General features: G+C 48.1%; 11 protein-coding genes and 1 non-coding gene across 12 annotated transcripts; 7 read left to right on the top strand and 5 right to left on the bottom strand.

Moving 5' to 3' along the window:
- The first annotated feature begins 55 nt into the window (after nucleotides 1–55).
- F4812DRAFT_385555 (uncharacterized protein) lies at nucleotides 56–1540 on the top strand. The gene is made up of 2 exons (XM_047932068.1): nucleotides 56–400; nucleotides 521–1540. Exons 1-2 carry the CDS (start codon nucleotides 198–200, stop codon nucleotides 1392–1394), a joined length of 1077 nt encoding a protein of 358 aa, XP_047790291.1. The 5' UTR covers nucleotides 56–197; the 3' UTR covers nucleotides 1395–1540.
- A 495-nt stretch (nucleotides 1541–2035) lies between these two features.
- F4812DRAFT_428331 (Aldehyde/histidinol dehydrogenase) lies at nucleotides 2036–4137 on the bottom strand. Its single transcript, XM_047934181.1, has one exon. It carries the CDS (start codon nucleotides 3737–3739, stop codon nucleotides 2519–2521), a length of 1221 nt encoding a protein of 406 aa, XP_047790292.1. The 5' UTR covers nucleotides 3740–4137; the 3' UTR covers nucleotides 2036–2518.
- Nucleotides 4138–4439: 302 nt separating this feature from the next.
- Nucleotides 4440–5099, top strand: F4812DRAFT_459260 (ribosomal protein L22e; the record flags this gene model as incomplete). The annotated part of the gene is made up of 4 exons (XM_047937512.1): nucleotides 4440–4454; nucleotides 4559–4594; nucleotides 4685–4881; nucleotides 4973–5099. The coding sequence occupies 4 exons, from the start codon at nucleotides 4440–4442 to the stop codon at nucleotides 5097–5099; spliced, it is 375 nt and encodes a 124-aa protein (XP_047790293.1).
- Nucleotides 5087–7191, bottom strand: F4812DRAFT_385583 (mitochondrial carrier). The gene is made up of 2 exons (XM_047932069.1): nucleotides 6348–7191; nucleotides 5087–6250 (listed from the first exon to the last, which is right to left on the bottom strand). The coding sequence occupies exons 1-2, from the start codon at nucleotides 6439–6441 to the stop codon at nucleotides 5331–5333; spliced, it is 1014 nt and encodes a 337-aa protein (XP_047790294.1). The 5' UTR covers nucleotides 6442–7191; the 3' UTR covers nucleotides 5087–5330.
- A 42-nt stretch (nucleotides 7192–7233) lies between these two features.
- Nucleotides 7234–7334, bottom strand: F4812DRAFT_t86. Its single transcript has one exon. It is a non-coding gene; the product is annotated as a tRNA-Arg (tRNA).
- Nucleotides 7335–8525: 1191 nt separating this feature from the next.
- F4812DRAFT_459262 (uncharacterized protein) lies at nucleotides 8526–9843 on the top strand (the record flags this gene model as incomplete). Its single annotated transcript, XM_047937513.1, has 2 exons — nucleotides 8526–8854; nucleotides 8919–9843. The coding sequence occupies 2 exons, from the start codon at nucleotides 8526–8528 to the stop codon at nucleotides 9841–9843; spliced, it is 1254 nt and encodes a 417-aa protein (XP_047790295.1).
- Nucleotides 9844–10813: 970 nt separating this feature from the next.
- F4812DRAFT_385687 (SIS domain-containing protein) lies at nucleotides 10814–12849 on the bottom strand. Its single transcript, XM_047932070.1, has one exon. It carries the CDS (start codon nucleotides 12297–12299, stop codon nucleotides 11061–11063), a length of 1239 nt encoding a protein of 412 aa, XP_047790296.1. The 5' UTR covers nucleotides 12300–12849; the 3' UTR covers nucleotides 10814–11060.
- Nucleotides 12850–14242: 1393 nt separating this feature from the next.
- F4812DRAFT_428342 (uncharacterized protein) lies at nucleotides 14243–16096 on the top strand. The gene is made up of 3 exons (XM_047934182.1): nucleotides 14243–14772; nucleotides 15062–15423; nucleotides 15511–16096. The coding sequence occupies exons 1-3, from the start codon at nucleotides 14478–14480 to the stop codon at nucleotides 15691–15693; spliced, it is 840 nt and encodes a 279-aa protein (XP_047790297.1). The 5' UTR covers nucleotides 14243–14477; the 3' UTR covers nucleotides 15694–16096.
- Nucleotides 16097–17879, bottom strand: F4812DRAFT_428347 (uncharacterized protein). The gene has a single exon (XM_047934183.1). The coding sequence runs from the start codon at nucleotides 17425–17427 to the stop codon at nucleotides 16177–16179; it is 1251 nt and encodes a 416-aa protein (XP_047790298.1). The 5' UTR covers nucleotides 17428–17879; the 3' UTR covers nucleotides 16097–16176.
- A 236-nt stretch (nucleotides 17880–18115) lies between these two features.
- F4812DRAFT_428348 (N-terminal nucleophile aminohydrolase) lies at nucleotides 18116–20011 on the top strand. Its single transcript, XM_047934184.1, has 5 exons — nucleotides 18116–18365; nucleotides 18437–18499; nucleotides 18613–18707; nucleotides 18782–18994; nucleotides 19080–20011. Exons 1-5 carry the CDS (start codon nucleotides 18356–18358, stop codon nucleotides 19464–19466), a joined length of 768 nt encoding a protein of 255 aa, XP_047790299.1. The 5' UTR covers nucleotides 18116–18355; the 3' UTR covers nucleotides 19467–20011.
- A 1220-nt stretch (nucleotides 20012–21231) lies between these two features.
- On the top strand, nucleotides 21232–22446 carry F4812DRAFT_385806 (uncharacterized protein). Its single transcript, XM_047932071.1, has 4 exons — nucleotides 21232–21404; nucleotides 21496–21733; nucleotides 21816–21981; nucleotides 22102–22446. Exons 1-4 carry the CDS (start codon nucleotides 21395–21397, stop codon nucleotides 22237–22239), a joined length of 552 nt encoding a protein of 183 aa, XP_047790300.1. The 5' UTR covers nucleotides 21232–21394; the 3' UTR covers nucleotides 22240–22446.
- A 1370-nt stretch (nucleotides 22447–23816) lies between these two features.
- Nucleotides 23817–25226, top strand: F4812DRAFT_428356 (uncharacterized protein). The gene is made up of 2 exons (XM_047934185.1): nucleotides 23817–23970; nucleotides 24185–25226. The coding sequence occupies exon 2, from the start codon at nucleotides 24265–24267 to the stop codon at nucleotides 25039–25041; it is 777 nt and encodes a 258-aa protein (XP_047790301.1). The 5' UTR covers nucleotides 23817–23970; nucleotides 24185–24264; the 3' UTR covers nucleotides 25042–25226.
- The last annotated feature ends 1031 nt before the right edge of the window (nucleotides 25227–26257 follow it).

Genomic DNA, 26257 nt, shown 5'->3' on the forward strand with positions numbered 1-26257 from the left:
GTATTAGCGTATCGATAGCCGATAGAACAGGGCTGATAGCGCTAAAAGATAGCGGGGCATAAACATTTCTAGGAATTACAGGGGTCTTGTCCCTGGAGCTTTCAGACTTGCCAGACAAAAATGTTTCTAACAAACAACCTAACAAACAACATCAACATTCTCCAACCGTAGACCTGTCACATACCACCACCGAGAAGATGCCAATTACAATTCTCCAACCGGCGCTAGCTCCGGTGCACAGCCACCGAAATGAAAGCTACGATTCCGAGTCCGATTCGGACGGCGGTGTTGATCTAGAAGGAGACATCTCCATGCGCCCGGCGAAGCGAGCTCGACGAACAGGCGACGACTCGATCGTGACGCCCGGCGAAGTGATCACGGAAGATCCCCAGTGGATGCGGTACGCATAGCCACAATCTCACTTTTCCCCAGTCTCATACCATACGCCCAGAACGGACGTACGAAAAGAAAAAGGGAAAAAAAGGCTAACATACACCCTCCCCCCCTTCTCTCCCCGCAGCGGCCACGGCACATACACAACCGCGGACCCCCCCGCGATAATATCCTCCGTAGCAGGAACCCTCTCGAAAACCAACAAGCTCCTGTCCGTGCGGCCCCTCCGCGCGCGCTACACCCCGGAGATCGGCGACCTGGTGGTCGGGCGCATCGTCGAGGTGCAGGCGAAGCGCTGGCGCGTGGACGTCGGCGCCTCGCTGCTCGCGCAGCTGCCGCTGAGCGCCGTGAACCTGCCGGGCGGCATCCAGCGGCGGCGCACGGAGACGGACGAGCTGCAGATCCGCACCTTCTTCAGCGAGGGCGACCTGCTGGTCGCCGAGGTCCAGCAGCTGTACTCGGACGGCGGCGCCGTCCTGCACACCCGCAGCCTGCGCTTCGGCAAGCTGCGCAACGGCGTCTTCATGACCGTCAGCGGCACCGGCGGCGGCGGCGGCGTCGTCCGCGCCAAGCGCCAGACCTTCGTCCTGGACGTGGGCCGGGCCGCGGGAGGGGGCGGGGCGGCGGCCGACGATTCGGAGAAGATCGACGTGGTTCTGGGGGTGAACGGGTACATCTGGGTGAGCAAGCACGTGGAAGGGGAGGGCGCGGCGGCGGAGGGCACGGGGCCGGGGATCACGAGGATCGAGGAGAGCGTGGGGCTGAACGTGTACTCGAGCCAGAACGACGCGATACCGGCCGGGACGATGCGGGAGATCGCGCGCGTGCGGGGCGTCATCAATGCGCTTGTCGAGCATGGCTTGCGCGTCGACGAGGAGATGGTGATTACCGGTTACCACGAGGCGGTCGAGATGGCGAGGGCCGACGGCGACAGCGAAGAGACGCTGTACCTGGGAGGCGAGAGGGGGAAGAGGTTGGCAGACAGCCTAGTGGGACGGTAGTGACGGTCTAATGTTAATAAAGATGGTCGTCGATAAAGACAATGGCTATGAGTCTGCCACATCGTGAGATGATTGATGAATCTTAAGGATCGTCACCTCTGAAATAATACATCTTAGAGAATGCCTAGGTACGTGCTGTAAAAATTCATAAGAGCTGTACGCTGAAGACGGTTACAATACTTTTATGCATCATTGCTTATCATTAGTCGATACCAAGTGCACGCACGGTACCTAGACATATAACTGGACTACCTATTAGGACATAAGCTACTACTCTTTGGAAAGACTTCATCAACCATCTTCATCTTCATTCCAATTATACCCCCTTGGTCTTTGCCTCCCCTCATAGAGACATTCCGGTATGTTCAAGTTTGATGGAGACGCTAACATGAGGCATAGATGCCAAACACATAGAAAGTGTAGTGCAACTTGATTAGTGCAACTTGATACCCGGCATTGACTTGTCCTCTGTGAACTTATCTTACACGTATATACCTTGATTCCGCACATCAGAGTACAAATCAAAGCTTTGCTCGCGGGGTATTACCTAACCTGACCAATTAGTTAACTCCAATTCAACAGATTCGATAACAACCGGGGGTGGTTAGAAGTGAGTCTCCCTTACATCCGGACAACCTCTTACATTAAATAGAACCCAGCCCCCACACATATATATATCACTTCCAAAACTCGAGACCGCGTCCAGACCGGTAGCGGGAAAATACAGCATACGCCGAGGTAAGGAGAACGATCCACCGTAGTAACGCACCTTTGGCAGAGGGGCCTCCGAGGCCGAAGATAATCCACAGCCAGTACCTGAGACCGGAAATAGGCTTGCCGTCGCGGTCGAAGTTAGGTTTGGGACTGGTCATCCAGATGTGCCGCTTGAAATCGGGCTCCGAGAAGGGTGGATATCGCGGGCGCAACAGCTTATCCATCCAGTTCGGCACTTCGAGCACCGTACGCCGGTGCGTGAAACAGTCGAAGCTCGCTCGTCCATGGTACGAACCCGATCCAGATTCTCCAACACCTCCGAAAGGCAGTGTGGATATTGCGCCGTGCATCCAGGCATCGTTAATGGTAGCACCACCAGAAGTAACATGGCTGAGGACTACCGGGTATAATTAGCATGGTTTTAAGTCGCAGCGAAGGTCTAGATGCTTACTCTTTTCGTTCTCGGCTTTGGATCCAAATGTCGTAAGCGCCAAAGGAGTAGGGTCGACCGTGTTCATGATCTTGATAGCATCATCAACAGTATCATAAGGAATGATAGACCAGATAGGACCGAAAGATTCTTCCTTCATCATGGGGTCATCGATAGAGTCCACGAGAACAACGGTGGGCGAGATATAAAGATCAGATCTATCCGTCTCTCCTCCCAGGACAATCTTGCCGTTAGTGGTGTCGAGCATCTTCTTCATGCGGTCGAATTGCTGCTCATTAACGATGCGGGCATAATCTGCGCTTGCCTTAGCACCGTTCGGATAAAATTCTTTGCAAGCTGCGTTGAGATGCTTGATGAAGTCATCGACCAAGTCTCTCTGGACAGTCACATAATTTTGCGATAAACAGACTTGACCGGCATTAATTGTTTTCCCCCACATGAGACGCCTTGCAGCGAGTGCCAAGTTAGTAGACTTAGAGACGAACGAAGGGTTTCGACCACCGAGCTCGAGAGTGACCGGCGTAAGGGTCTCTGCGGCCCTTTTTGCGATGATTTTGGCAACACTGTGACCGCCGGTGTAGAAAATCTTATCCCATTTCTCGTTGAGCAAAGCGGTGTTCTCCGGAATTCTCCCATTAACAACGATGAATGACTCGGGGTCCAGGTATTTCTCGATCATCTCCTTCATCACCATAGCGGTCGCAGGGGCGCTCTCAGAGGGCTTGATTACAGCAGTACAACCAGCCGCAATAGCACCGATAAGCGGAGCGATATTAAGCATAAGGGGGAAGTTATAGGGGCCGATAATTAGAACGGCACCTAGGGGCTCCTTTCTGATACGGGGTTTCATAGATGAATAGGTCCAAGAATACTCGATATCTTTATCGTCCTTTACCCAATCCTTCAGCTTTTTGAGGGCCAAGCTAAGGTCGGTGATCAGATGGAGAATTTCGGATAAGATGACATCGTGAGGTGACTTATTTAAATCCTTCTTCAGGGAGGCCTGGAAATTCTCAGTATAATCCGTGAGACCCCAATATAGCTTTCGAAGTTGCACAAGCCGCCATTCCACATCTTTGGTCTTTTGGGATTGATATGATTGGCGGACTGTAGCAGCAATCTTGGGAATGCTGTCGATTGGTGTTACCTCAAAGGCGGGAATCTTGATATCGGAGGCCATGATAGAGGTAAGTTAGTTATAATAGAGTTATAATACAATGATAGAAATCGAGGATGCAGGAATGGTGGAAAGAAAAGAAAAGTGAAAAAAAAAGTTAGCACGAATGAGGCACGAGACAAGTTGACGCAATGGATAATAGTTGTGAAAGTATGTAAGTGTATTATTGGCGGTTCTGTATTCATAATAAGCCGCCCAAGTTTCACTCTATGCTACATGAAATCGGTGTTAAAGATTAAGGTTATTTACTACTGGCCGAGGTTCTTACCCTTTTCTGTCTTAAACATCTTAGAAGAGAATAGCTGCCGAGTAGAACGACCCTGGGCAAGGACCACGGGCATGCCCGAGTCCGAATCAAGACCTTCGGTATTTATCAGCCTATTTCACAGGCTAGAGATACAGGGAAGTACAAAGTATGCATTTACACTGTTATATTTATACTGTACGAATTACGTAAAACAGGAAAACCACAGAGCACAGACCACTATTAGCTTGCCCTATCGGCCTAACGAGAGTCCCCACTTCGTTTTTCGATACACCAAAAAAGTTCGTATCAAAAATCCGCGAACTTTTTCTTTCTTTTTTTCTTTTTTCGCTCAGCATCAATCGCAACGATTCGCCGGCAACACTCGATCCTCAATCACCTCAAACCGACAGACGCAGGATTTGACCTCTTTGCGTTCCTCTTTCATACTCAGTAGCAATGGCTCCCCAAACAGTATGTATCACATGACATCGCTTTGCTGTTGGCCCAGTCTCTCTGGCTATCAGCGAGATCACGGCGTGAAGCAGTAGGCTAAGGTCAAATTTTTCATCATGTAGAAGAAGTCCGGCAAGCAGGCCAAGACGACGAAGAAGGTAAGCACTGCTCATAATATATAATCCCAATATAAAAAGAAAGAAAGAAAGGAAAAACAAATGCGGTCAGTTACTTACAATCTCTATCAGTTCGTCATCAACGCCCAGCAGCCCGCCAGCGACAAGATCTTCGACACCGCTGCCTTCGAGAAGTTCCTCCAGGACAAGATCAAGGTTGACGGCCGCACCGGCAACCTCGGCGACATCATCACCATCCAGCAGGCTGGCGAGGGCAAGATCGAGATCATCGCCCACAACGAGCTCTCCGGCAGATACCTCAAGTACCTGTGAGTTTTCCCCTAATCAATCAAGTCCATCAGGGCTTGTTTTTGTATTGTAAAATACGACTATCTCTAATACTCGTCGTCAAACATCCAGGACCAAGAAGTTCCTCAAGAAGATGCAGCTCCGTGACTGGCTCCGCGTCGTCTCCACTTCCAAGGGTGTCTACGAGCTCAAGTTCTTCAACGTCGTTAACGACGAGGCTGATGAGGATGAGGACTAAATGGACCCGGAATCATGACCCATGGCGGATATTGGCGATTGTGCAGGGACTATGCGTAGGACAGGCACTTCAATTCTATGCATGACAACATAGACTTGAATTCTCCGGAATAAAATCGCCATTGCCAACAATGTATAACCTCAACTGACTCGCCCATGTGATTTGATTTATACATACTTTCCAATCCTTTAACTAGTAGCGTAACTTCGTAAATGCGTGGTATATCGTATATTATGGCAATGCTCTCATAACACCTTCAAAGGCTACCAAAGCCATAGCATTAGCAGGGAACGCCCTCAAGAAGCACGGCAGAAACCCACGCCAATACCCCTTAACACCACCCTCTCTATATACAGCCTGCGCGGCCTCCAACCAACTCCTAAACCTCGGCGTCCCATCATTAAGCTTCCCACCCAACGGGTCCGTCATAATCCGCTGCTTCACGACATCGCTCGGGTAGCTCGTGAGCCAGAAGACCTGGGCGCTCAGCCCGCCGGCCCAGAAGTTGACCGCGGGGGCGCCGAGGCTGGTGCGGTCCCGCAGGAGGCGCGACAGCACGTCGTACGACGCCCACCAGAAGAAGAAGAAGGACCGGAACAGCAGCGTCGAGAAGAGCCCCTTGTAGACCCCCCGCACGCCGTGGGCGCCGTAGATCTTGCGCGCGCAGTCGACGGGCCCCGCGTACAGCCGCTCGCTCTTCTTCGCCGAGTACTGGGTCTGCAGGCGCGCCTTGACGTGCTCGACGGGCGCCGCGATGAAGCTCACCGTGCAGCCGGCCAGAATGCCCGCGAGCCCGTGGCCGTAGGACGGCAGGTGCGCGGCGGCGTGGGAGGTCGCGGCGATGGGGCCCTCTTCCTCGGGCCGGGTGTTGTTCTTGTTGTTGTCGACGGGCGGCGGCGGCGAGGAAGGGGAATGCGGCGTCAGATGCCGGTGGAAGACGTGCTCGGCGAGCAGGCGGCGGTAGACGGTCAGCGAGCCGAGCATGACGGAGTCCATGAACATCCAGCCGACGAGGGGCGGCGTCGCGCCTTTATACAGCCCGCGCACGCCCTCGTTGCGGATCGTCTGCACCACGCATTGCAGCGGCCCGCTGAAGCGCGTCGGGTCGGTGGTTTGCAGACGAACCTTGACCGTGTCGAAGGGGTGGCCGACTAGATATCATTACACATTAAAACCTATTCATATTCATATTGTCTTTGGTCGTGAAAGCTGGGTACATGGTGAAGAGAAGATAAGAGAAGAACCTACCCGATAGCTTGGCGATGCCGGAAAAGACGCCAGCCACGAAACCCTTATAGTTTTTGTTGGTCTCAGCCGGCTTCTGCTTGAGGTCAGCCGCCATCGTACGGGCTGGGCTACATCAGAGTCTAAAGAGGGGAGGAGGGAAACAAGATAATTTTATTCCAAGGAACAATGACGTCCAGTCTAGGTAGGTAGTTAATTTTTTTTTCTCTTTTTTTTTTTCATATTCGAATCGTGCCAAGTTCCGGACTTGACGGCCGAATTGGTGCCGAGATCGGCGGCCCGGGCTTAAGCTTAAGATGCAAGTTCTCGGACCGCGCCGTGGACACAATATTTGAAATACCTATGGCCAATTATATTTCCTCCGTTGTTAATGGCAGAACTCTAAATGAATTAATATGCATGGTCTTATTAGTATAAGTAAATGTATAATATAAGTATGACGTCGGCTCGTATCTCCGTTGAATAGGTATCGCCGAAAGATGTGAATAAGCCCAAGTTAGGCCAGTGCCATGATCGTCAGTAAGGTCACTACTTTTAATATCAACCAACCAAAGACTCCCTATTCTTCGGAGATGTCATACTATAAAATATTCTAGCAACAAGTCTATTCTCATTTATGAATACCAGGTAGATAATAAATAACCTTCTAAATAAGACACCCTGATCCAACAGCCCTTACAAACAGATACGTCTGGTAGTGCGCACTGTTTATTCCGAGGTGGTGTAGCAAGTTCAATAGTACGTAACCAGAAACAACCTTTACTTTACTTTGTTTAGGTACTAGTGTGAATAAAATATAAAAAGAAAAAAAGAAAAAAAAATTAACTCAGTGCTAAGCGAGCGTTCTACACCCGCACACAATCACTTGTCCAGAAGCGCAAAAAAGAAATGACCACCCTGGGGCTCGAACCCAGAATCTCCTGATAACTATCCAAGTGTGTTGGATACACTCGGTCGTAGTCAGACGCCTTACCATTGGGCCAAGCGGCCTTGAATCCGACCGGCGATATTTTAGTATATATCGTTTTGCCGGTGCTTGTAATGGACGGCCTCATCATATGTGGTCCGTGCATCGCAGCATCATCCCATCTCGGTACATCCTAGCCTCCAAAAATGTTAGCCTTTTTTCACCATTTCCTCTGTGCTATGTACTGTTCCTCCGCCTTTAGATAGGTATCGTTACGCTACAGGAATAGGTGCTATTGAAGTATCTTGATTCACAAAACTTGATAATATTCTGCGTACGAGACAATTCCGGAAGGCTAGCCCTTCATTTTATTTTATAACCAGCCTATATTCAAACTTCACGGAGTACCTACTATTTAGGTATAGGTATTGCTTCGTTGTATAGATTCAGCCCTATTATTATGGCGCTGGATCTCGGCGGATACTCCCTGGCCCCCATTAATCGCTGACCGCAGATTCAAGCTGAACGAAACCAATTTACTTCTGTACTATGTAATTCTAGAGTCTTGGCCAGTCCTACCATAACAGCATAATTCCCGAAGTACATTTACAAGTTATTTAGGTAATACCCTCGTTAGACTCGGGAGATCTACCACTATCTATCGAAATTCGAATAAAGACGGATAAGTTAGGTAGTTCTCAATAAGTGTGTGGAATAAACTTGTACAAGGTCCAGGTGTTGAAGCGAAAGCAGCCGCATCCAAAGGAGACCGGGAGGCCATCTCAGAACCTAGACCTGACACAGTGGCTGGGCTTACACGGCTCACAAGATTAGGAGGTACACAGGGCTATGCGTTCCCAGTTATAGCCCAAGGTTTTCAGAGCGTGCAAGGTATCAATCGAAATAACCTCGGAGGGAAATGGAGTCGACTTCTTCATAAATACGACTATCGATACAGGCACAGAGGCAGAGAGTCGTTATTAGACAGTAACAAGCGTCCTGAAAAGGCGTTTAACTGGCCATTTCTACCATAGTACACCCCCTTCGAGTTCGGATCCTTCGCGACAGAAATAGAAACCCACCAATTAGAACTCACGTCTAGCATATATTGAACGTACCTTATGAGGGTCAGCATCCGGGGAATCCTCATAAAATAGTACCCAAGCCGGCATATTCCAGACTTGGTTAATTAATCTTCTTCCTCTTTCTTTCTTCCCCCCTCCAATATATAATTGATCTTCTGTCGTATTTGTTCTGCCGTTTCGTGACCGACAATGAACCGGCTCCCGGAAACGAATGGCGGTATTGTAACTTCCTGGATCCCCATTACGACGGCGCATCCTCACCAACCCGGTTGCGAGAATTTCGTCTGGAAATGGGCAACGAACGTCATCGCCGCGTGGGACCCGGGCTACGGAGTGTCGGTTAAGACTGATGCTACTTGCCACCCCAAACCAGTCACGACTTGGTGGCTCCAAGACCATCTCGGTTCAAATCGACAGACGGTATTCAGTCTAGGACCTGTTACGTGTCCCAGTGATTACTATACCGCCACGATGTCTGCCAAAGATGCTTCGAGCACCTATGTGGCATGTTGCCCATTGTGCGTTCCCGTAACACGCAATTCTGGAGCCAGTGTATTATTGTATTAACTATCTTGTCCGCAGAGAATACGACTTTGCCAGATTCAAGAAACCGGGAGATACGGGCGAGTGTACGTCGGCGCTCAAAAAGGGAAGCGTGGTCACCTATGCTCAGAGGGATCCCGATTGGAAAATCACCAGCTCCAGCGTCACGGCAGATACGGTAGTAGCCGCGATTCCTGTAAACGGCTGGACGTTCGCCACGCCAACTGGATCGGCGACGAATAGTGCGAGCAACTGCGACGCCTCCGTGGCCAATGCGTTGGCAAATCACGTAGCGACGGGGAATGCCAGCTGCGTAGGGTACGATGGAGGCGGGATTTCAGGGGGTGCAGCAGCCGGAATTGGCGTTGGCGTATCTTTAGGTGTCACCGGACTCGCGGCGTTAGGCGCCGCTATATTCATGATGTACAGGACGCGGAAGCCAGCTCGGAAGAGAGCATCGACGAGCGACATTACCCCATTCGCGAATAGTAGTGGAAGGGAAGCAGGAAAGGGTATGGATGCCAGCGCGCATGTCTTGCCAACCTACCCGCCCGGCCGAGAAACGCCAAGTAGCTTACCCGAGAGATACCCTTCATACGAAAGAGATGCCTGGGACGCCTCGACACCGTGCTTACCACCGCCGCAGTCGTCAGACACACATACCCACGCCAGAACAGTGCCCCACGGGGAGATGGAGGGTTCTCCATATCAACATATAAAGGAAAGTGCGACATCAGAATTAGGGGCAACGCCATCCCAATATACGGATGGCAGAACGATAGGAGCAGCAGGGTTTATACAGTCCTCCCACTACAGTTCCGAAGAAGAGACGAGGAGGCGGGGGGAATTAGAAGGAGAGTTTGACCGAAACGTAAAAGTATCATTGTCGACACCGTGGCTAGCAGCAGCCAGGCCCGTACCGCCGTCGTCATCCGAGTCGTCAAATTATTGTCCCCCTCACTAATATAGTCGAGGAGCAAATAGTAGTATCGACATATTGATAAACACGGTACGATCATGAAGACATATGGGATCTGTTTTGAGTGAGCGTGCTTGGCGTTATGGTCAATATTATACCTTACCTGGATATCAGACGCGCATTGTATTTTATTTGATATTATTCGTAATATCAACCATATTTATACCACCATATGGAGAAGGGCATATGGGGAATGTATATAGAGACAGGTATGGGTGGTTGCATTGTTCAAGATTTTATTGCTTACCTCTCTAAGGTACTTACATGCTTTGGACAGACAAATAGGTACCGTGCCTACAGGTAGTTAGAGCTTCCTCTAATAAGCCGCCCAGGCGGGTTGTACTGCAAAATACCAAGGAGATATCTACTAGAATCGTGTATTAGCAATAGCCATAGAAGTAAAGATCATCTCCTGAATACTCTAGAAGGCAGTGGGCGGAAGAAAATGGCAGTTCGAGGGGGTGAAGTATAACCGCAGCGTTCTGGGTGATGACTTCTCCTTGGAATTATCAATAGGTATATTACGTTTTCAATAACTGGAAAGAAATTCATCTAATATCCATCTATATTCCTATAGTCCACGACACTAAGGAGAAGGGAAGGCTGCTTCCACAGCTATTATGCCTAGTCCCAATAGGTATCGGCTTAGAAGAAAACAAAATATGCCATGCCATCTCCCGGAGATAACCATACAATACAGGAATAGTCCAATTTCATCATGGTGCTCTTCTTATAGGTTAGGTACTCGTTGGAATCGTTCAATCAAGAGTGATTTATACTTAATTCTACCTAAGACAATACCCATTATGAGATGGAGTAGGTACTTCCACTTCTAGAAGCCAGCAAGGTGAACGTCCTCTAACTTCTATGCAACATCTAACTAGATTAAAAAATATTTCTAGAATTTAGTTCGCTTGCTATTATCGAGTTAAGGCAGTCACGAGAAATCAGGGGCTAAATGGAATAAACCAGGCGTCCAATGTCTAGTAGCTTAAAGACACAAAATAGGTACCTAGGTCCTCTATCCATTCCATTCGTAATTTCATTCCAGTATCTAATGATAATCTTGGCTATGGTATATAGGACTCTTGCCTAGGTACCTATCTATTCAGGATTACATGTAAATCTCGTTTCGTACGCCAGTTTATACTTGACGAATATCCGTGCGAAATATAGCTAGCTACTAACTCTCCCCCCCTTTTTCACTCCTGCAGGCTTAAAAGATGACCGACTTCAAGAACACCAATGATCTCTCCGTTTTCCAACACCGCCAAAATCGAATCCTCGCTAACGGCCGCCTCGCTGTAGTTAGGCGACACCAGAAGTTTTCTAAGCCACTCTGCGGCCTGCGATATCCTCGTGTCCGCGCGAATGCTAATCCATTCACCCCGGTCGACTAGTAACTGAGGAATACTAGATACCCGCCATGCCATATGTGCCGTTTCAAGCCGTCTGATGCGTCTCGGGGAGGCTATCGCATTGTTAACGCGAACCCACCCGGATTCCGAGTTGTAGCCCAGTTTGAGTATGTCTGCGCCGCAAGCCTCGCCGCCCGAGTCCGGCCACTCTGGGATTTCACAGAGAGGGATAGCAATATCACGAATTTGGCGGGGTTGGCTGAAGGCCTGGCCGATGGCTCCGCCAGGATGGTTTTTAGCGAAAACCGGCGCGACAGTCGGATGCAGCTCCTGAGATGCCACTACCGCAAGCGCGTCTCCTAACGCGAGAGCCACAGTTGTAGATGTCGTAGGAGCGGACACACCGAACGATACGACCTCAGACTCGTGAATAGGCGCCGGGAGAAGAATTGCATCCCGCCGCTGCTGTATAATCTCGCACCCGTCTGGTCGGGTATGCGAAGTGAGCACAATCACTGGTAACGTCACATCCAGGTGTGGTAGCAAAGCCAGAAGCTCAGGCGTTTTACCCGAAAACGTGATGAAGAGAACAACATCATGCTTCCCAATCTTTCCAAGGTCGCCATGGAGAGCTTCTGTCGGATGTAGAAAAGTCGCATGGACCCCGAGGCTATTGAAAGTCGCGACTAGCTTCTTTGAGATATGCCCCGATTTCCCAACTCCTATTATAACTAATTTGCCACGTTCGCCTTCATGTTTCGTTATAGCTCCAACAGCGGCACTGAAGCCCTGTATGGCGGTCGCATCAGTCCTGTATAAATGGGTGAGATTTCGAAGAGCGGTCGCTTCCGTACTTAAAACATGAACGGCACCCGATATCCTTTGTTTAGTAAGGGAGGTGGACTCTTCAGGATCCTCATAGGTTTCGACTGTATCTAAGCAAAGCTCCTCGATAGTGGTGCTATTCGGCTCGGCTTCTCTCGGCGTCGAAGGCGAAGGCGGAGAAGGAGGGGGTTCGGTAGGGCGCGGTCTTAATCCTAACAGATAGACTTCGCTGTTGTGAACAGGTTGGTGTTCAACCATTGTAACATATCATTACCATGAGCTGATAGGCCGTGAAACTAATAAAGACAAGGAATTGCTAAAAAGGACGACTTTAGCCCCTGCACCTATGAGAGACAAATTCGCCCAGTTCAATGAATCGAGAGTGGTCATAGTATAAGACCACGAGATATAAGCTCAGCCGTCCATAGCAACGAAGGCGACGGGGTATATCGAGAAGAATACTTGGGATCTCTTTAAATAATATCGAATGGCGCTATCAGTAAAATTTGGCGCCTTAGGAGGACCTCTAGAGAGAGACACGGCGACCTCCAGGGTCAATGTTGTTTCTCGAGTAAACCAGAAACACTGGCGAGAAGTTACCGAAAGGATACCATTTTTATTTTATTTTATTTTTAAAATAAGTTTGAAGAGGAAGCCAAGAGATCTTTACAAATCGACAAGATTTCAGGATAGCCCGGCAGCCGCGAACGCCGAGACATTAGTACATAGTAAAGTCCGACGCTTGCAAGGAGGGCCGATTATCTCAGTTATCTGATGAATCATTTGACCGAATGCGGATTGGTACAGGAGTAAGATAATGCACCAAGGGAAGGCTAAATGTTGACGTATAGGGAATCGAATCTTGCGTGCTTCTTTTCCTTTCCCCTTACCTACATCTACTTCTCTCGCACTGATGATACCCGGAGTATATCAGTATACTGTGAGCACATATGTTGAGTAAGTACCTCTAACATTAGGTACGTTGTTTGCAGTATGCCGATTGCGGCGTACAAGCAAGCATAAAAATCCAGTGATGTTCGCTTCCTGCGATGACCCGCATGAGATTCCTTCATCTAGTGCAATCTTGGTAGGTAGATCCCCTACCTTAGATACAACTTGAGGCACTAAACGTATACCAAGACGTACTAGAAGAGAGCCACGGAATTTTAGTATTTAAGGTTTGTAATCTTCTTAATGGACCCCTTTTCTTTTTCTTTTTTTGGTAGCTTTTAAACCTTTTCACGAGCTAAAAGAGAATAGTAACGTTGAATATCGATGAAGGTGGTAGAAGCAACCCTACAATATGTAAATGCTAGGTAACGATTGAAGAGGAGAGATCTTCAATCTCCAGAGTCGAAGCTAAGGCACGCCTCCCGTTTGTGGACTAACGATTGGTGCCCTCCAAGTAAGAATCAGGTTACTTTAAAACCCTTGAAGGAGACCTTTTACCTACTATTGGCTTGCCAGAGCTTGCTTGACCCCACGCCTAAAAGGTAAAAAGTAAGAAGCAAAACCAAAAGCTCCAATCAAATCTCGAGTTGGTATTTTGGAAGACAAAATGTCGAGCTTGTTACATGGTAACTTTAGAGCTGAATGGTCTGCAACATCTCTGCAACATCTCTGCAGTATCTCCCAGTCTGCATCCGGACAGAAAGGGTATTCGAAAGATACTCTCAGGCAGCCAGTAAGGGTTGGCCGTAAATACGGAAAAGCAATTCTCGTTGAGGCGCTTGTGAAATCTCGTAATACCACATAGTAAAGCGAAGCCCCTCCCCCCTTGGGAGAGAAAGTTGATTAATGGCGTGGGATGCTCATATGCAGTAACCACTCCACTAGATACTCGCTACCGCAGGTAAGATAGAGCGATGTAGATCCCACGAAAACGCGGTGTGCCATACTTGTGAATGCTTTGCAGAAGCCTACTTCGTAAGGAGGTAGGTAGGCAATCTTGAAACATATGACAGCCGTGATGCTCTCGCTTAAGTACATGTGTAGCATATGTCACATCAACTTCGTTAGTTGGTAGTCAGTCACAAGACAACTATCTTAAGACTTGTGGGTTTAATGGACTTCCGGTTTAAATGGTATTGAACGAACAGCTTGTTCGACTTATCCATTGTAGAGATAGAGATAGAGAATAGATAGCTCAGGAGTCAGGTCATAGGTAGATGTAGGTAATACACAGTAGTTCGAATTGGAGGGTTGGAAGTACAAGATGAGTGTGAGTAAGTTGCGCAGAATATAATTCGAGGACGAGACCTTGAGTGGAACTAGTGGAACAGTTGAGGAATAGCCAGATAAGATAAGCACCAAGTTACAGGCCAATCTAGCCAATTGGGTAGCTGCTAACGAATGGAAGTACAGCGCACAATCAGACAATGTACAAGCCGTAGGGGGAAGGCTTAAAAAAAGCTTGTGAGCTGTTGTGGATTCCCAATGCGACCACTTAGAGAGCAATGCCAACCACATGATCTGCATTGGATTGAAACGTGCAAGTTGCATCAGTTTCCGACAATGAAATCCGCTGTCCTTCCCACAGCCTTCAAAGTCCAACGCATCTTTCCAACAAAAAGTGCAATTTATGAAGACGAATTTCGAGATTCGTCTCAAAACAATTTTGTAATCCTTTTTTTATTGTTCTTTTTTTATTATTTCTCTCTACCCCAGGTCCACACAATCGCCATGACGCGCCCGGTTGTCTATAGCGTCGCCCTCGGCGTCTTTGTTTGTAGTACGTCATTGTTTTCTCCTTATCGTCCCACGCAGGCAGAAACGACACAATGTGTTCACGACAACCCAACCCGGGTCATTTTATCTCGTTTACTCTTCGTTCTAAGAAGTGAACTTATCGCGAAAATGGATCAGAGACATTCTTTACTTTTAGTTGATGGGAATATTTAATCAAGTGGAACATGCCAATTATCTATACTACCTGGCTTAACTGTGTGGGGGGAAGGGAATCGCATCGTCGTCCTCCGAGTATCAGCTTCATTATGGCTAACACAAACCGCCCATCGCAGCAACGATTATGACCATAGTGTCTATCCTCACACCGCATTGGGTCACATACTCTGTCACGGCGGATACCGGCTCGACTTTCAAGAAATACATCGGGCTTCACCAGAGCTGCTCCTCCGTCGATGATCCCTCATGCCGACCCTTCCCTAATGACGATGACTGCCGCGACGACCAGTTTTTCTGCTCTATGTGGAGGAGCAGCGGTTTCCTTATCTCCTTCGCCACTATTGTCGAGCTTGCGACCCTTATCACTTTCATCGTCGTCATAGCCGGCGGCAAGTACAAGCGCGAGACAGGCTGGAAGCTTATCGGCTTCTTGCTGCTTGCTGACGCCGCCGTCGAATTCGCGAGTATGGGCATCGTGGTAGGTTTTTTTTTCCTTGTCGCCAAACGTATCGCTACATGAATGCGTAAATATTATTGTCGAGTTATTTCTAACGTTGCGGATCAGGCCTATCTTTTTGATACTGATTCCCAATTTATCATTCCTGGCTGGTCCCTGGATTGGTCCTGGATCATATGTACCATCAGTGGATCCGTGTCTGTTTTAATTGCCGCGAGTCTAGCTGCCTCTGCCTGGTTGCTGCCGCCGGAAGATGACTACGAATATCTCGAGGATCCTATTGACGCCTAAAATGGAAACAGCCAAGGACAGGCTAGAATAGCTTATACGTGACGAACCGGGAACAGAGCTCAAGTATGAGGTTTCCATATAAGCAACCCCTATACCAGCAAATCAGGAGATTAAATACAATTGGCGATGACGGTCTTAGTTGATGAACGGTAATACCGTATTTTCTTAGTATACGGGCGTGCGATATATAGGGCATGCGGCGTTCAAAGGTTTTGTTCTTCGGTTGCATAAGACGCATTAGCCACTCGTCTAAATTGCATTTGGTGTTTGAATCAAGTGTTTATGGTTATGGACGCTTGAATGGCATATTTATCTAAGTAATTGAAGCAGGAAGAACGTATCGATCCCTATCAAATTTGACAATTGGTTCTATTACAATATGATCTTTATCGTAAAAGAGAAATTGGGTATCCTGTGCGTAGAACGTGCGCGTCTATCTATTATTGTGATGGGTTGCAATACACCTGGGATTTTCGAGTCCTATCAATCGTCATCCTCGGAATCGTCATCTGAATCATCGGAAGTGGATTCGGATTCCGACGAAGAGCTGCTAGAAGAAGTGTCGGCATCGCCCGCACGCGATTGGGGTTGCGCTACCTCGTTCCCTGATCCGTCATCAGAGCTGCTACTATCGCTGGAATCAGAATCAGAATCGGAGCTAGAGTCAGATTCTGAACTTGTATCTTCGTCAACGACTGCCGTCCGCGTCTTTCTCTTCCGCTTGACCCTTTGTGGGGGGCCATCATTCAGTCTTAGTCGCTGAACATCCTCAGTCGCAACCGTAGCTCCTTCGCTAGTAGCTCCCTCTGACTCCTCGGCGGTGGTCGTAGTTGGTGATACTGTCTCGGTCTCGCTATCAGACAATTCATCCAGCACGTTCTCACAACGCATCCGCTTAACAACCCGGCGTTGCATTTCTATGTCAGAAGTTCGTAACACATAGTCTACTTCGTCAAAACGTCGTTTTCCTGTTATCCTTGGCTGACGTAGAAAAGCCGCAATGATCTCCTCATATTCCCTCTGCCTTTTCTCAGCCATCTCCTTGTTAGAGGTAGGGAAACCTTGTGATTCTAATTCCATATCCTGCGCCTTAGTGCCAGATGCAAGCTCCCTTAATCTCGTTCTAACAGCTCCCTTCAGACCCCGGATATATTCGTAGAACATGTTGATATCAGCTGCCGGTATAGTAGTCTCATCGGCAAAGACCTGTTCCAGCAGCCTGGTCTGGTGGTTTTTGTTGAACTTCCAGGTGTCCTTGGATGTGTGCCACTGTCGTAAGTACGCAAGCGCCGGCTCCAAGTTGACAGCAGCTTGCTTCTTGGCCGGCTTTGCAGGAACAGCAGAGGCTTTCTTAGGTGACTGTTTTTGTTTGTTTGTGACTTGTGTGCCGTTCTTCGTTACTGCGGACCCGGCCTGTTGGGTGGACTCGGCAGCGAACGAAACAGATTTTGTTTTTTTCGGTGGTGAATGAGTGGAAGCAGTCTGGCTTTGAGCGTTGTCTCGTTTCGGCTTTTTTGCCGAATGGTCTAATGCAGGAACGCCAGAAGATTTCCTCTTCGCATTGGCATTGATAGGCCCGGCAGGCTTTTCCCGATGATGGTTGGCCACAGACGGAGTAACGGTACCGGTATGTAAGGTAGCGTCCTGGCTCTCTTCAGATGCAGCCTTAAGCTTAAGGCCCAATCGTTTCCATGCTGGAACTCGTTGGGCTGACGCGTTCCCGGTGGAAGACATTGGGCAAAGGTGAGTAAAGGTGAGGTAAAGGCAAGGCGTAGAGACAAAGGTAAATAAAGTCAATCAGTAAGGGGTGGGAATAGTAATGCAATAAATGGTTACTCAAGTGTGTGATGAGAACCAGTTAACCAAGCAAAATCAACACGCTGCCGTGTGATATCCACGTGCTGTTAGTTGCTGTCTTGTCTTAAAATGTGGCTAGAGTTGAGGAATTTGCCTCTGTCAATGCAAAACCAGCAATCCAAGTTGTGCTAGTTGTACCAGTCAAGCATATACGTGAGATGAGATTCCGATTCCACGGTTGGAATTGCTGCCAATAAAAATTTCATGAAGGCTTCACATTGAATCTTTTCAGTGGAGAACTCATCTAGTTGGTTGAACATGGATTTATGGATTGGGAACTTTTTAGTGGATAAGCTGATAAGGTAGTAAGGTGGGTTAACGGGTGGTGGATTATGTACATTGTACATAGTAGAGACAAGGTACAAGGTATATATCTTATCAAGTACCTAATCAGATAAAAGTATCGATAAAGATTAGGTACATAGGTACCTAGGCAAAGTTCCGCTCTAGGTATTTCGGATACCGGCCTTAGTAATATCCGTAAGTACTAGCAGCGAGGTTGTACCTATCTCCTTAGGTAATCATTTCGAGCGGGACAAGGTCATAGCTTCGTTACTTTGCATCCCCCAAGGCTCCAACCTGGCGCGTCAGAGCTTCGGGCTAATAATAGAGCTGGGCCAATCGATTCGACCTCACTTCCACATACTGTCCCTCCTCACATAAAAAACATAAAAAAGAAAGAAGACCAAGAAAGCAGAATACTATTCCTTGAACAATCAGCACAGGTTCCCCGACTCTACCTTCGAAACTCGCCGAAAACTGTCAGCCATCAGCTCTCATTTCTCACCTCTAACAAGACTTCACCATGTCGGGAGGTACGTTCGTCATTTCCCTAAACCTGGCCGCATGATCTGAGCTAAATGCTAACTATTTGTGCTTCTTCCAGGCAGCGCCGGTTTCGACCGACATATCACAATCTTCTCCGAGCAAGGAAGACTTTACCAAGTCGGTATGTTGTCTAGCCGTCATGGTACCTGAGTATCAAAAAAGAACCATAAGACGTTGAAGCGAAAGCGAGTTCAACGTGGGGGACATTATGTTAGCTGACAATCAATCGTTCAGAATATGCGTTCAAAGCGATCACCGCAGCAAACATAATGTCAGTTGGGGTCCGAGGCAAGGATTGCGCCGTGGTTCTCTCCCAGAAAAAGGTTCCCGTGCGTAACTTTCAGCTTTACCCTAGCAATAGCAAATTGCTGAATTCCACCCCGAAGCTAATGATATTGAATAGGACAAGTTGATTGACCCCTCTTCCGTCTCGCACCTCTTCCAGATTTCGCCCTCGGTCGGCTGCGTCATAACCGGACCCATCGCTGATGCTCGGGCGTTCGCCCAGCGCGCCCAGGGCGAAGCTGCCGAGTTCAAGTACAACTACGGATACGAGATGCCATGTGATGCCCTGGCCAAGCGACTTGCCAATATCAGCCAGGTTTATACTCAGAAAGTAAGGCTCCGTCAACACAAAAAAAAGAAAAAAAGAAAAACAATAGTAAGGCTATGGACGTTGAGAAGCTGACCCGTCCCGACAGGCTTATATGCGTCCTTACGGCGTGGCGACGACGCTGATATCGCTCGATTCTGAATTCGGACCACAGCTCTACAAGTGCGACCCAGCGGGATACTACGTGGGGTACAAAGGAACGGCTGCGGGACCCAAGCAGCAGGAAGCGCTTAACCACCTGGAGAAAAAGCTCAAGAACAAGGATCACGCAGATGGCACATGGGAAGACGTTGTGGAACTAGCTATTACTACGTTGAGCACCGTCCTCAGCATGGATTTCAAGAAGGGTGAGATTGAGATCGGAATAGTTGGAGGCCCCCGAGCGGACGGTAAGGAGGGTACAGATCCGTTCTTCAGAACCCTGACGGAGGACGAGATTGATGAACGATTACAGGCCATTGCCGAGAAAGATTAGCGGGTAAGGCGGTTCGTGGCGTAAGGCTGGGGTTCGGTTCAGTCGGTTGAGCGCAGCTGATTCGTGTATGCTGACTACAACAATATGTTGTGGAGGCTTGGGGTTCATCATTATATCCTTGTCTCCGTGTGTCACTAGTTTAGATCTCGCATCAACAGGGACCTTTGATCATTATTCTAATCTGGGTCGGTCTTGGTAATCCAGATAAAAAATCCATCTTAGCTCGGTTAAGGTGGGCTAGCCATAGCTGAAGTTCAGATGCGTATTAGAGATGCGCATTTTTTATCTTTTTAAGGATCCGGATGTTCAGGTGGTGGCGAGAAGGATGATCTGGGGGGGTTATAAAGCTCGTGCGGTGAATTATTGTCATCAAGAACCACATCTTGAAATACCAATGCGACGCATCAGGCGCATCAGCACGTAAGTAGCCATAAGCATCTGAACTAAGCGTTGTCAACAATTACCCAAATACGGGTATCTCGGGCATACGTTCATCTATAGTATGTCATCCGGAAGGCTGGGGGTTTTTTTGTTTTTGTTTTTTTCGAACCTCGCAAACGTAAGCCGCCAAGGTGACATTAACCTCAAAATGACCGACCCACGAGGATGGTACAATACCTCGTGGGAATTCAAGGGAGGGTGTGGAAGCCAAACAGGGGTCTAGCGTGGGATGATGACAACCCGTTGAAAAGCTGGGAAGCACAAGGGTTTCTTTTTTTTTTTTTTTAATTTTTTTTTTCTTCTTCTCCTTTACAAGTCACTCTGTTTTTAGGTTGTTTCAACTGTCGTGTTTAATGAGAGAACACAGAAGATTGTGGAACTGTCCTGTGTAGATCGCCGGCATCTTGCAGCTGGGTCGTGAAGCGTGAAGGTTCTTTTTTCGGCCAACCCTCTGCAAAATAATAAGCTACGAAATTTGGGTAGAAAATAATATTGATTCAGCTCAGCCCGAGAAGTGGCTGAGGTCCAACGGCGATTCTCTATTGGTCGAACACTCAACACCTTAGTCTGAATAGTTCCACGACTTTGATTTTTATTTCACCTGAGAACTTTACAGTCTATACTGCATTTGAATTTTGGTGTCATATGTGGCGCCGCTGAACTCTCCCCCTAGCTTTCCCGCTCCGCCAACCCGTGTGCCCTATGAAAGAGCCTCCTACTCGCTTAACCCTACGATCATATCCCCTGGCATTAGCCCCCCCTCTCCTACAGATAGGTCAGGTAGGTTTCCACTAATAGATCCATCCTATGCCCTACGGTGACGATGGGCGTTGAATTTCCTGCATTAGTAACCCAGGTAGTGGCGTCGGTTGCCCAGGAGGCTACAAGTAACATCCCGGATGCATCAGGGGTTTCTTTACCAGAGCGACGGAAGAAATCTGAGATGCCGGTATTGTCCAGCTCAGTTAGGATCTCACAGGTTTGAGCTTTCAGTCGTTGTTCCGCTTAGTTGGTCGATAATAAACTCCGATTCGGCAATGGGGAACGTGAGCAGAGTGTACCTAACTGAGCTGATAATCATGTGTACTGTGACTTGCGCTTCGAAAGGGGAGGGAGTTTCGGCGAAAATCTTCCTCTTGCGAAATTTCTCTGTATCGTGAGGCCTTCGAGTTGTTTTTGCTTGATCCGTAATATGTTCATTTACCCTACAAAAGCCAAGTGAAGTCGCCGCTTGAGATGTTCAACATGACGCTCTATTCTCATCAACCAAGTCCAAAGGAGTCTCTATACACTTACGCAACCTTGCCATCCTTCTCCCGTTTTCGCCCAAGACCCGACATTCTCCCTTTTCGTCGCAGTGCTTCTATCAAGTCGCCATAACAATATCATCCCAAACTCCTACGTATTCTCGTTAGTTATCGTGCTGTCAAGTTGAGCATCCGATTGCGGGAACAGCATATTACAGGTCACTTCCTAAAAGGGGCATAATGGACGGACGTAAGTAAAAGCCACTAAAATACTCTACGCCTCCGGAGGTCAAACTAGAGGAGACGGCCTCATGAAGACATTCCCCTAACGATAAAATCAGTTAACGACTTCCGAACGGCACGGGTTGCCGAACTGCTCGAGGAATTCCGAGCCATACAGTGTTGTATCGCCGACGTTTCAGTAGACCCTCCTTACCAAAGCGATTATCATACCGAAGGCTGGGCAGCCTTACGCCAATGCGCTCTGGATGGCCAACACATCCTTAACTGTGCGGCAGACGTTACAGTGCCCCGAACCAGAGGTGGCGAGTTGGAACAGAAAAAGGCAGAGTTGAAGCAGTGCGTTTGACCCTTTTCTTCGATGCCGGCATCGATATCCCATCGTCCAAGAAATACCGCTAACAGAAACCATTACCAACAGAGTCCTCTTAGATGCCTACTCCCGCAGACACGAAGCCCAGAAGATCTACTTCCGACAAGACGCAGCACAGAGATGGATTAACAATAGAGAGTCAGTTCTCCAGGGCCAGCGGCCGAGCTCTGCGCATCGACACCAACTGAGAGCTTGTGATGAACAGCTACGACTTGTACGTTCCACGTTCTCCTCGATAGCACCCGAGTCAAGACTACCCCCTTACCCTCTTCCGCGATAGACACATCCCCTTGTGCTTACTACTATGCTTCCTTCCGCTAATAGCATCTTCCAGGAACTTTCACAGATCACAGACGAGTACGTTTACCAATATCTTCAGAATTGCGACGTCAGCATGAGCCATTGGACGGGCGAAGACCCAAGTCTGTCGGCGGTTCGAAGATGGGTACGGGCACGGCCGCAAACAACTTAACAACTTAATCGCCACGGCGAGGCGAAGTACGCAAGCACACGGCGTATCATACTATTTGGAGGCTAGTGGCTCGCTGTTAGCTTCAACTTTGGCGCGAGACTACGAGACAAGTTGTACGATGGGAAACATTTCTTACAGGTATGAAAGGATTTTTTTACGAATGTCGCCAATAGCAAGCGGAGGATTCAAGCAGGTGATATCAGGACATCAAAGGAGTTAAACTTGGGATATTATGGGAAGCACAGTCGTTACGGTACACATCTAGGGCTGTAGACTTATTGGTCACCCTCAAAGGAAAAAGAAAAAGAAAAAAAATCGTTCGTTCATAGGAGCCCTCCAAGAAAGGGGGTCCGCCGAAAAGGAGGCTGCCAGGTGCAGCACCGGTAAATGTAAATAACACGTCTGATACCAGACATGGTATATAGAGTTGACTTAGACCAACAAGAGTGCTATCAGGGCACAAGAAGAGCAATCGTTTCAATAGATCTCATCTATACCTAATATCTTGGACCCTCTAGCATTACCTAAAATTTTATTATTTAGTTACGTGAGTAATAGTGTTCAGAAGGCTAATAAGCCAGTAATGAGGACAACTTCGGAGTGAAATAGGAGTGATATAAGCCATAGCTTTTCTCCAGCCTTAGGCTGCCTCGAATGCACTGATCGCCGAAAGAACTACCCTTAATAGATAGGTAGATTACGTACGTTCGTATGTAGATGTTGATCATGAATTTAGATGTCTAAATAGAAAGCTGCTAACCAACAGTTGGAGACCTCTAGCCTCAGATACCATTCACAAAATGACGATAGCCACTATCCACAATAGCAACTAGTTCTGTAGCGTATATTTACTAGAAGATAAACCTGAAGATTCAGCCTTTTACAAGACTCGGCAAAGAGAAATTTCTCCTAGAGGGTCTATCTGATGCCGAGTTCCCGCGCAACCGACGGTTCTCACTTTAGAAGTTAGAACAGTATAAAAATATTTCGGCGTAGATCAAGAATCCAACGGCCAAATTTCAGCTGGTTATGGGTATAACATCGTGCTCCCTCATCTCTAGGTTCAGTTCCTGGACCGAAACCTCGGCTTAGGGAGAACCCTTTTTTTTCTCTGACATCCCAGTAACTAAGAGAAACAAGACGGATATCTATCTTACTTGTTGAAAGAAGAATAAGCAGTTCTTGTACTCCATGTCATCGTTACCTATAGACCACAGATTGTAGTTGCTTTGTTTTTGGAATGTTTCTGTCCCCCTTGTCCAGCTGAATTAACTTTGGAACTATTGGATAGCAACTCGCCAATGATTTAAATGATTTTTAGTCCGCTGGCTCCGGAGTTTTCGTAGATGTGAGATCAAAGGCCCCCGATTTTGTTACTGGGGATCCATTAAACCGTATCGTAATAGCTGATATTCAATGTACCCATGTACCTCCAACCTGGGCACGGGCTACCTAGGTACACTTAATATTCGGTCCGGGACCACATAAATCCATTCAAAAAGCGTGGCCCGCTTTATTTATTTTTCTGCCATTACCTAACATTAGGTACCTGATAGTAAGTTGACTTCCGAAGTGATGCAATAACATCTTCATATTGACATGTTACATAGTACATTCTAGAATCACCTAACAATACTTTACAATACGTCGTTGTCCAATTTCGGCAGAGGGCGCAAGTAGGCTTTGCCGCTTGACAATATCTCAATAATCTCAATCAATTAATTAGTAGTGGTAAGTAAGTCTTTGTAAATATCTTCAGCTTTTTTCAACGCTGCCATCTTCTTTGCATCCAGCAACTTTTTCCAACATAGTGCGTGGATTCACTCGGATGGCGGAGATGAACCGATCTCGTCCTCCGACCCAATCTTTTTTCTGGACCATCTCTCACGTCTGATGGATACAGACACCTGGGTTTGGACCACATTCTCACACCTTTTCCTGCTAGCTCTCTAGCCATTTCTCTTTTTTTCATTGGATCATATTTGCCGAATATCACCTAAACAATCACCTAAACACTGGCAAAAGATGGCTGTATGCAAGGTTTGCGAGCATCCCCTGACGCTAGAACTGGATGACGATGACGGCAATCTTGAACCACAGCTGGTGCCCGACGATCTAGAACTTACTTGCGGGTGCCATTACCACTGGCAATGCCTTCTCGACCAAGCTGCGGAGTTGGCCGCATCCCTCCAGTGTCCCTCGTGTGGTACAGGACTTGTCACGAACACGGCTGGGCCTTCTTCTGGCAGTTCGTTCGTCCAATCAGCCCCCGGCGCGGCTATCTTGACCAGATATACCAATGAAGGTGGCGTTCAGGAGAACTACGATATCCTGCCTGCAATTACCGAGGAAGCTTATTTGGAAGCTAATTCTGAGGCTCGTCCTGCTCGTGCGTTCCATATCATGTGTAGCGAGGGCGACGTAGGCGGCATTGTAGAGCTTCTCCGTGATGCGGCGCAAGCGCATGGAGAAGAGCCTACGATGAGCGTTGCAAGCCTTATTCGCTACAAAGACCCGCTGGCAAATTCCAAGAGTGGTTTGCACCTCGCGGTGGAAAGGGGGCAAGAGGAAGTCGTGTGGTTGCTTTTGTGGATAGCATCAACCCTCCCGACGGGGTCATTCCCTGGGCAGGCCGTGCAAATGGCGCAAGCAATGGGGATCCAACGACCGAGCACGTTGGCGTCAGAAGACATCCGGGCACTTACAGATAACCAAGGCCGGACGGCAGAGGACCTTGCAGCACAGATGAGTGGATTCTGGGCGAGCCTAGTAGACTCTGGCACTTTACGTCCCGGGAATTAGCTTTGATCATTTCGAGAATGGTTCTGATTAATACAATGGCCACTTCGGTTATTTGCATGATCCAAACCCTGTGCATAGATCCTGAAGTGAAGTATCTGATCTCGAGTGATCGAGTGATTGGAGGTCTTGTTAAACTCGGCGTAATAGTTACTTGCAGCGCTGAATTAATAAGTGTATTATTTTTATCTTCTCTTGTCGGGTTGCTTTTGCCACCTCCCTCTAGCAAATTTTCATATTGCACTTCGATGGTATGCATGCGGGCAATTCATCCAACCCGTATGTGACGTAGGCGAGTAGACCTCGCCAACAAAGATCTGTTGCAGAAAAATCTCTGGGTGATTCGTGATCTCGCGTAGGTTGGTACCGAGGAGCGGCTTTAGTGGTGTTATAGTAAGTACCTGTAACTCAAGGCCAACTTTTCCTCCTCCCAGCTGCGGTAAGACGAACGAATCCTATGATACTACACGAATTGACAAACCATTGTATCTACCGCAGATATTCTTATACGGAATATGAATTACATGTCTTACAATTTCAATTGGTCCTTACATCTAGGAGGCAGGTAATGATTTCTAACCCCTCATATACTATGCATCAACGACGATAATCAGATCATTATCTTCGGCAGATCTTGTTTTTCTTGCTTGCTTTACTTGCATCTTCCTGCAATGTAATAGCCCTAAACGTCAAGGTCCCCAGACCGGAGGCAGCGTGAGACACGTGCCGGTATGGCCGTTGAAGACATCTACCTAAACCCTTGCATCAGGTAGGAAACTACCAGGTATGTACCCAGCTAAGGTTACATTATGGCTAGGTACATAATAGGCACCCCTGGGAAGTATTTGGCCCGCCACACGAAACGAAACGAAATCTTTTAACCTCCGCTTGAGATGGCATAGATGCATACTGTCAAACGTCGCTGTCCAGTGACAAAGCCCGTAGCTGGGGTTTTCCACCATCACCACCCCACCACCCCTCACCCCCCTTTGCCGCGCTCCTGCATCAGGGGTTTAGACCGCCTTGGGTATGGCCCTGTCGGGACTTTACATTGCGCACATGTCATGTTAGGTTAGTATGTATATCACCCCAACCAGCACAACATCCAGATTCCATACAAACCTGTATGTACCTAATGTATTGTACAAGGTATGTAGTATGTAGGTCCCGCTCACAAACTACTGCATACGCTTGCCTGCCGTGACCTGCCCGATACCAC

The sequence above is a fragment of the Daldinia caldariorum genome, assembly GCF_022478825.1.
Source record: "Daldinia caldariorum strain CBS 122874 unplaced genomic scaffold F4812scaffold_8, whole genome shotgun sequence".
NCBI lineage: Eukaryota > Fungi > Ascomycota > Sordariomycetes > Xylariales > Hypoxylaceae > Daldinia > Daldinia caldariorum.

Excerpts from the sequence above, each read along its gene's own strand:
- F4812DRAFT_385555 (XM_047932068.1), top strand. The coding sequence starts at position 198 with ATGCCAATTACAATTCTCCAACCGGCGCTAGCTCCGGTGCACAGCCAC. Across the intron at positions 401-520 it reads GAAGATCCCCAGTGGATGCG|CGGCCACGGCACATACACAA; the intron begins GTACGCATAGCC and ends CTCTCCCCGCAG.
- F4812DRAFT_428331 (XM_047934181.1), bottom strand. The coding sequence starts at position 3,739 with ATGGCCTCCGATATCAAGATTCCCGCCTTTGAGGTAACACCAATCGAC.
- F4812DRAFT_385583 (XM_047932069.1), bottom strand. The coding sequence starts at position 6,441 with ATGGCGGCTGACCTCAAGCAGAAGCCGGCTGAGACCAACAAAAACTAT. Across the intron at positions 6,251-6,347 it reads CGGCATCGCCAAGCTATCGG|TCGGCCACCCCTTCGACACG; the intron begins GTAGGTTCTTCT and ends AATGATATCTAG.
- F4812DRAFT_385687 (XM_047932070.1), bottom strand. The coding sequence starts at position 12,299 with ATGGTTGAACACCAACCTGTTCACAACAGCGAAGTCTATCTGTTAGGA.
- F4812DRAFT_428342 (XM_047934182.1), top strand. The coding sequence starts at position 14,478 with ATGCGACCACTTAGAGAGCAATGCCAACCACATGATCTGCATTGGATT. Across the intron at positions 14,773-15,061 it reads CCTCGGCGTCTTTGTTTGTA|CAACGATTATGACCATAGTG; the intron begins GTACGTCATTGT and ends CGCCCATCGCAG. Across the intron at positions 15,424-15,510 it reads TCGCGAGTATGGGCATCGTG|GCCTATCTTTTTGATACTGA; the intron begins GTAGGTTTTTTT and ends GTTGCGGATCAG.
- F4812DRAFT_428347 (XM_047934183.1), bottom strand. The coding sequence starts at position 17,427 with ATGTCTTCCACCGGGAACGCGTCAGCCCAACGAGTTCCAGCATGGAAA.
- F4812DRAFT_428348 (XM_047934184.1), top strand. Across the intron at positions 18,708-18,781 it reads TCTCCCAGAAAAAGGTTCCC|GACAAGTTGATTGACCCCTC; the intron begins GTGCGTAACTTT and ends GATATTGAATAG. Across the intron at positions 18,995-19,079 it reads GCCAGGTTTATACTCAGAAA|GCTTATATGCGTCCTTACGG; the intron begins GTAAGGCTCCGT and ends CCGTCCCGACAG.
- F4812DRAFT_385806 (XM_047932071.1), top strand. Across the intron at positions 21,734-21,815 it reads AAAAAGGCAGAGTTGAAGCA|AGTCCTCTTAGATGCCTACT; the intron begins GTGCGTTTGACC and ends CATTACCAACAG. Across the intron at positions 21,982-22,101 it reads GTGATGAACAGCTACGACTT|GAACTTTCACAGATCACAGA; the intron begins GTACGTTCCACG and ends AGCATCTTCCAG.
- F4812DRAFT_428356 (XM_047934185.1), top strand. The coding sequence starts at position 24,265 with ATGGCTGTATGCAAGGTTTGCGAGCATCCCCTGACGCTAGAACTGGAT.